The sequence below is a fragment of the Poecilia formosa genome, unplaced genomic scaffold (assembly GCF_000485575.1).
Source record: "Poecilia formosa unplaced genomic scaffold, Poecilia_formosa-5.1.2 Scaffold240, whole genome shotgun sequence".
NCBI classification, from domain to species: domain Eukaryota; kingdom Metazoa; phylum Chordata; class Actinopteri; order Cyprinodontiformes; family Poeciliidae; genus Poecilia; species Poecilia formosa.
Genome location: NW_006800179.1, coordinates 509554 through 517372, shown reverse-complemented (window position 1 = coordinate 517372; position 7819 = coordinate 509554). Strand labels below are relative to the sequence as shown.

The 7819-nt window shown below is 35.6% G+C and overlaps 1 protein-coding gene across 1 annotated transcript in view; it reads left to right on the top strand.

Annotated features, from left to right (window-relative positions):
* The first annotated feature begins 2037 nt into the window (after positions 1-2037).
* Positions 2038-7819, top strand: part of LOC103149980 (zinc finger protein 79-like) — a 13289-nt gene continuing 7507 nt past the window's right edge. The window contains exons 1-2 of the mRNA XM_007569386.2: positions 2038-4240; positions 5682-6792. Coding sequence (XP_007569448.2) covers positions 5697-6792 — 1096 coding nt within the window. The 5' untranslated portion in view covers positions 2038-4240; positions 5682-5696. The remainder of the gene's footprint in view (positions 4241-5681; positions 6793-7819) is intronic.

Below are 7819 nucleotides of genomic sequence, written 5' to 3'. Positions count from 1 at the left end.
CAGGCTGTTGCCACTGTTCCTGGTAGATGATCCACATTTTGTTAGAGACTAAAGTCAACGATGAGCATGGAACAATGTCAAATACTTACAGATCCTCTCAGAGAGCACAGTAACTTGGTGAACAAACTGTCAGACTTATACTTGTGCCTAATTTCACATTACAGTCCATAAACTAAGCCTGGGATGAAACAATTGTATTGAAGATGTCATTAGCAGAGACAAATGGTTCTGCAGAGACTTGGCTAAATGGCTAAAAAATAAAATCAATACTTACAAATAAAAGATGGTTCAAAATAAAATTAACACATTAAAATGAAAAATATCTCTGAAATACAATCAACACTTGAAAATTAAACATGGTTCAAAAATACAATTACTTCAAAATACAAAATCTCTGGAAAATAAAATACTATGTATGTTGTTTTGAAAAACATTAGAAGCACTTCCATCAAATCTTCATTGTGGTAAGATCATGTCAGTTATTCTTAAATCCATGGAAACTCAACAGTTTGTAAGGTAGGTGAGTTAGCTCAGCAGGTTAGAGCACCGTGCTGGTAATCCTGAGGTCGTCGGTTCAAACCCCATACGGGGCAATTCATGTCTAAGGTCTTTCAGACAATCAACACTTCAAAATAAATAAGGGTTCAAAAATAAAACCAATACTTACAAATAAAAGATGGTTCATTGATTGCTGGTTCAAGATGGCACATTAAAATAAAAAGTATCTCTGAAATACAATCAACACTTCAAAATAAATAAGGTTTCAAAAATAAAATCAACACTTTACAATTAAAAATGGTTTAAAAATAAAATCAACATTTTACAATTAAAAATGGTTCAAAAATAAAATAAACACTTCAAAATGTGTAATGGTAACTGTTTCTGTCTGTTCAGTCCATAAACTAAGCCTGGGATCAGAAGATGTCATTAGCAGAGACAGAGTCTTGGATGAAAAATAAAATCAATACTTACAAATAAAAAATGGTTAGGAAGCGCATAACAAACCTTTGGTTGAAATGGCGTGTTAAATTCAAGTCTCCATTACAGACCAGAGAAAACTAAAGAGAATGCAACGTTGTGTTAATCCATTTGAGGAGCCGGCAGTTTATCTGGAGGAAATAAATGACGATGCAAAAGTTAATTAGACTGTAACATGCGCAGTCCGCTGCTGAACCACTGCGGACAAGGCTCCGCCGCTGCGAAGACTTAGAAACCGCTGGAAGTAACTCATCCAGCGGATTTAACAAATGGAGCCTTCTGGGTTCATGTTACCCAGGAGAGCGGCGCTCTGGAGGAGCTGCAGACGTAACATCTGTCCGTTTCGGAGAAGCGAAACCACGCAAAAATAAATAAATAAATAATCTGGACTGTGCAGGGTAAAACACTCACAGAGTTCCATTGATCTGTTTGGATCAGACAGATCCAACTGACTGATTAATTAGCGCAGATTTTTCTGCAGATGGGAACCAGGAGGAAGTTGTTCAGACCCCAGCGGGTGAAGTGATGCTAATTTAAGTGAAGTCGCTAAATTTAATTTATTAAAAGTTATTGGGGTGGTTTTTGTCACTGCGAGAAAAATGTAGATGCATTTATCTTCTTAATTTGTGATGGGATCTGGATTCATGGTGAATATTAACTAAACCGCATAAAATGCGACTAAGTAGCCGATGTTACTATGATTGTAATTTCACGGATAAAAATAGTACATGATCGATTTTTTTATGTTTTCGATCAAGATAACGGATAACAAAAAAAGTCTAGCGCGACCTGCCGCCCTGACACCAACTCACACACATCTTCATTCACAGTCTTACTTGTAAGTCGATTTTTCTTTTCTTGGACGTTTTGATGTTAGCTTGTCGATGTCAGTTTTATTCGCTGGGAAAATCAATGAGCAGCTTGAGGTGACTCTGCTGCTCTCTAGTGGCGAGAAGCCGTAATGTTGGCTGGTAACAATCGGAATGCATTATGGGAGATGTAGTTTGTAGTCAATTAGTGCTCAAAACCTTAAATAACCTATAAATTGTTGGAGGGGCCACATAAAATGACATGGCGGGCCTTGACTTTGACACATGTACTTTAAAACGTTTATATATTTTTTCTCTTTTGATGGATGACACTTAAGATGATTTGAATCTTTCATTTAAAATTAAATATTTTTACTAAATAAGGATTATGTGATTAAACATTTTCTGTATTGTTTGAAGTCCTTTAAAAGAATCCAAACCTTTATTCTTTAATAATGTCTTTAATAATAAGTCACAACAGGTTTATTACTGGTTTGATAAGCTTTGATATATTCTTCAATATAAATGTGTTTCAGCACAAGAGCATGTCATTGTAGCCACTCCTGCTTAAAACTTTAACATATTTACTCGTTTGGAACAATGTTTTAATATTTCTTAGTTCGTATTGAGTTAATTCAGACACCAAAATCAGACGGAAAGAAAACTCAAACATCTGGACTAAAATGTTTGCAGGTAGAGTAGAAACTTTTCACAATATAGCAAATTTTTATGTTTGCAGAAAGAATGGAGTCAAAATAAAGGAAGATATATTCAAAAGAGAGCAGGAAAGATGAGAACAGGAAGGAGAGAAAAAAGAAACACTATTAAGATATGAAGATACTACAGAAAGCAACACAACACAGAAACTTGATCATACAAATAAGTTAAATTTAATCCTAATTTTATTGTGACTACTATAAACTAAACTCTTTCCACCAAATCTGATGTCAACATAAGAGAAAAACAACATTAATTCATGGCTTTTGACATTACTCTGCTTCAGCAGATCATTACTTTTATTCCTTAATTATGTGATTTTTAATCATAGCATACATGGAGGCATGGATTGATCTCACCTAAATATGACAGAAGACACATGAAGGAATTTAGGAAAAAATATTTAATATGATAAATATATTACAGGAAGATTCAGAATGTAAAAGTATTCAAATTTTGGATGTTTTCTTATAACAGTTGAGTGATAAAATATTACTGACTACATGTGATGTGACAAGAAAATTAGGAACAATTCATCAGAGCAGCAGTGCAGAAATAAGACAAAAAAACAAGCAAACAAAAAAAAAAAAACACCAATTTCTGGGAAAAATAGTGAGTTTTGTTTTTTTTGCTAAATTTACTAGTTTCATGCTGGAATGAAGAAACCAGTTTAAAATGGTAAATGTTTGAATTCATCATGTTTAAAAGTAAACAAAGACGAAAAGGGTGGAGGTAAGAGTGCACAGAGTGCAATGTTCACGGCTCCCTTTATTTGTCATTAGTCCCGGGGCCGGTGTGTGTGTGTGTGTGTGTGTGTGCGTGTGTGTGTGCGAGAGAGAGAGAGAGAGAGAGATGTGGCTCCAGCTGATGGAGTCGGCTCAGTGCCAGTATGTGAACCAGTATCTGGATGTCATTCTAATCTCCTTAGAATGATTTAAATCACACCAGAAGTCCCTATTGCAAAGTAATAGAGTTTAAAATAATAATAATAATGATGACTACAATTATTAAGAGTAAGTTTTTTGCTGTTGAATTCTATTACTGATGCTTTTTCTTTTGAATACCAACATTTTGCAAAGTTATCTCAATAAAGATTTTGTTTATTCACATTAGGTGATCTCTGTTTCATATTTTGTTTAAATAACAGAGTTTTTACTGTTTTGCAGGCAATATGGTATATTTAAAATGACTTGAATCTATTAAACCTTTAACAGCTTATCAATAAGCTCTTCTGCTTAGAATAATTATTTTCCAAAAGTCTTCCAATAATTGGTCAAAACAATGATGGGTTTAATAAGCTTTGATATATCTTTACAAGCAAAAAAATTAGTTATTTCTATAATTACATTTTTGTTAACATGTCCTTATTGTTTGCCCTAGTTTGCTGCACATAATGAGCCTTATTGTAATGATAATAATAATAAAAATATATTCCTAAGGTAATTTTGTTTTGTTTTAATTTCACTATAATAGATTCATCTTATGTTTTACTTTATAGCTATTTTTTATTGTTTGTCTTTTATTGCTCTACATTAATACTGACATTACGAGATCTAAAACGTCCGGAGAAATACAAAAGTTTTTTCCTCCAGGCGGAACCTAAAGAGCCCCAACTGTTTCTGTGGGAATTCCCATGTGCTACTTCCGGCGGACGTAAACAATGAGATGCTAACAGTATTAGCTTCAACGGTTCCTCCTGTGTATCATCGGTTAGAAGACGACTTTTGCTGTGTGAGGTGAATACTTAAGTACTTGCAATAACAAAATCTTTTATTCATCATCAAAAAGCGACTAGCTGCTGCTGCAGGAAAAATATTCAAAAACATCGTCCATTAGGAGGAAGAGATCGATCAGGAAACCGCTCATCATCTCAGAATCTCCGGGTTCGTTAACCCTCCTGTTCTGAATGAACTAATACTGGAGTACAGAGAATAAGATCAGGGAACTAGTTGATGTCGCGGATGAAGAAAGGCGCGACCGTGTTTTTTCACAGCTCGATGATTTGCTTCGTTTGTCGCCGTTTGTTTTTGTTAATCTGTCAGGATTTAACCGGGACAAAATAAAGAGTTTGAATTGCTTGAACAAAGTTAAGACCGGTGGCTTCCAAATAATAAACATCTAAACTAAAATTCTTCCTAAGAACAGGTTTTATCTGCAGTCTGCTGGGGGATGTTTGACCATCTTGGAGTGAGGTTCATTTTTTTAAGAGGTTTTGCTGCGTCTAGACCTCATAAATGCTACAGCGAAACAAAAGGTTGAAACCCTCATATAGTCGTTCCGTTATGTTCACAACAGACTTTAACCACTGTTTCAGTTTGGACTGTTGAAATGTAGAAACCTTAAAGTGAATTGAAATATTGATATTTCAGCGCTTGTTCTTGATTTCTGTTGTTTTTGCAGCGTAAATACCAGAGAGAAAATATTAATATTTATAACAAGTTTAATCTGTGGATCATATTGCAATCACTTCCTAATGGGTGGACAATTATTTTTCCAAATGGGAGATGTGAAAAATTTGAATGACATTAGATGAGAATGCAGGAGTCAAAAGGTGAAGCTGATTCAATACTGAATAGAAAAATTAAGTGATTCTTTTTTCTTCCCTTATTGTCCCTTTTAAGCTCAGATAATATTAAACTCTCCCTTTAATTAATTTCTCTATGTTTTAACAACAACACCCTGACAGAGACCAGTTAGCTTCCAAGCTAATGGAGAAGCTAACTCAGAGTACAACGTAACATTACATGTTACGTTGCTACCAGCTGTCAGGAACAAATATAAGTTTAGAAGTAAGAGAACCACGTTTTATGAACAGTTACAGCCAATATTAGTGAGTTTCCTCATTGACCGTCTCAGCTATGACATGTACATATCTCACTTATGACACATCTGTTCTCCCAGTAAGGTGATGCTATTGATATGTATTTTGCTGCCTTTTGTTTGTCTTTGGTTTGTTTTTATTAGAAGTGGAAAAATCTTTACATAATAAATTGTGTGACTGTGATATGGAGATCTATGCAAACAACTCGGCACTATGATACCTGAAAGTATTACTACATTGTACTCGATTTTCTGGCAAAACAGAATATAAATAATTTATATTTATAACTCAACTCTTTGTGAAGATCTTCATCAACACATTTTTCTGAATTGTTCTACTGTTCTTCATTCCTTCAGATCTTCCACAACAACATGTCTTTTGTCACTTGGAAGGTTCTTGATGGTGGTTCTCTTGTGAATGAAGAGAGAAACAAAGTTGAACACAAGATAACGAACATTGTAAAAATAAAAGAGGAACCAGAGCCACAGCATATTGCTGACAGGAAAGAGGAACTGGAATCTCAACCAATTAAAGAAGAACAGGTTGAACGTTTTATCATTCAGGATGAAGGGCAGCTATTAGTGAAGCAGGAGGCCAACATCACCTTGGAAATATTCCACAAGGAACCAGAACTACAGCCAGTAATAGGGACAAAGGAGGAATCAGGACCTGTAGAGAAGACAGAAGATGACGAACCAGAACTTATTCAGATTAAAGAGGAACATGAGGACCACTCTTGTCATCAGAATGAAAAGCATCTTGACATAAACCAGGAAGCTGAAATCTTTATAAGGGCTCCTGCGTGTGAGCAAAAGGACAGCCATGAACCGGAACCAAACAAGAACCAGCTCCCCTCTGCAAACCACCAAGAAGATGAGAACCAACATCAGCAAGGAAGCAACCAGGAAGACTCCGGATCAAGAAGAGACACAGATCTGCAGTCAGAGAAGAAACCTAAGGACACCAGAAATCACAGGGAGTTTGTGAACAATTCAAATCATAGTGGACATAAAACAAATTTGCCGTCATGTGAAGTATGTGGGAAGTGTTTTGCGAAGCGCAAATATGTGACTGTCCACATGAGAACTCACACAGGAGAGAAGCCGTATCCCTGTACATTTTGTGGTAAATCTTTTATTGACCATAGCACCAGAGCCAGACACACCAGAACACACACCGGTGTGAAGCCATATCCTTGTGATCTATGTGATAAATCATTCACACAGCCTAATCACTTGGCTCATCACTTAAGAACTCACACAGGTGAGAAACCTTTCTCATGTCTGACTTGTGGAAAAGATTTCAGCCAGCAGTCTAACCTAACTGTCCACATGAGAACTCATACAGGGGAGAAGCCTTACTATTGTGAGCTGTGTGATAAATCATTCATCCAGCCCAGTGGTTTGGCTCGCCACCTCAGAACCCACACAGGTGAGAAGCCTTTCTCTTGTCTAACCTGCGGGAAAGGTTTCATCCAGCAGTCTAATTTGACAGTTCACATGAGAACTCATAGAAATAAGAAGCCACCATTCACAGTCCAACAAAAGGCTAGTTCTTTTTTGCTAACTAATGAGTAAAAATTAAATTGGTTTCAATATTAAAGGAAAATGCCAATATCTGTCTATTCTCAAAGCAACAATGCTATCTACTGGACAAATAAGGAAATCATCTCATTTAAGGTCTGAGAGCTTTTTTTAAATAATTCATAAAATAAACTCACTGGCTCATTTTTATTAAATTTGTATTAGGACCCTGTGTTATTTCCCCCTTTAGAACACTGTATGCAGGTTGCTTACACATAAATTATCAACTAAAATAATTACGTTCATTAAATTATAAATCCACCATAGAACACATATTTTCGTTGCTCAACACCTACAAAACTGTGAATCCATTTTTCTTTATATCTGGAAACCAACAAGCTGCTGTTTTAATGAAGGGCTTGTGTTCCCCTCATTAAGCTGCTCCCGTTCCAACTCATCAGGTGCTTAATCTGGTGAATCTGTACCTATTTATTGTTGTCTAAGTGCCTAGGTCAGCCCCAGCACATTTACTTTCACAAGTGAAACTCCACTTCCTATATATATATATATAAAAAATCCCTTCTCACCCTCCACAGGTGGTCTCTGTCTCTCTCTCTCTCTCTCTCTCTCTCTCTCTCTCTCTCTCTCTCTCTCTTTAAAACCACAGTTTTAAATAGTCATCTTAAAAACATTGCCAGGATAAATTTTTTACAAGAAAAATAAATCTGGTGCATGCCTTTACCTTCAGTACAGAAAATAATTGTAATGGTGTCTTTACTGACCTCTGTAAACATGAAGATAAAAACTAAATCAGTCCCTGTGAACTGTGTGATAAATCTACTTTTACTTTTTTTTTTGTAAAGTAAAACCTTTACTAAAAGAAAAGATGTGTCCTTGTGAGGTTTTTACATAAAGTTGCAGTGCCATCTACTGGACAAATAAAAAATTAGCATAAAACATATGCTGAATTT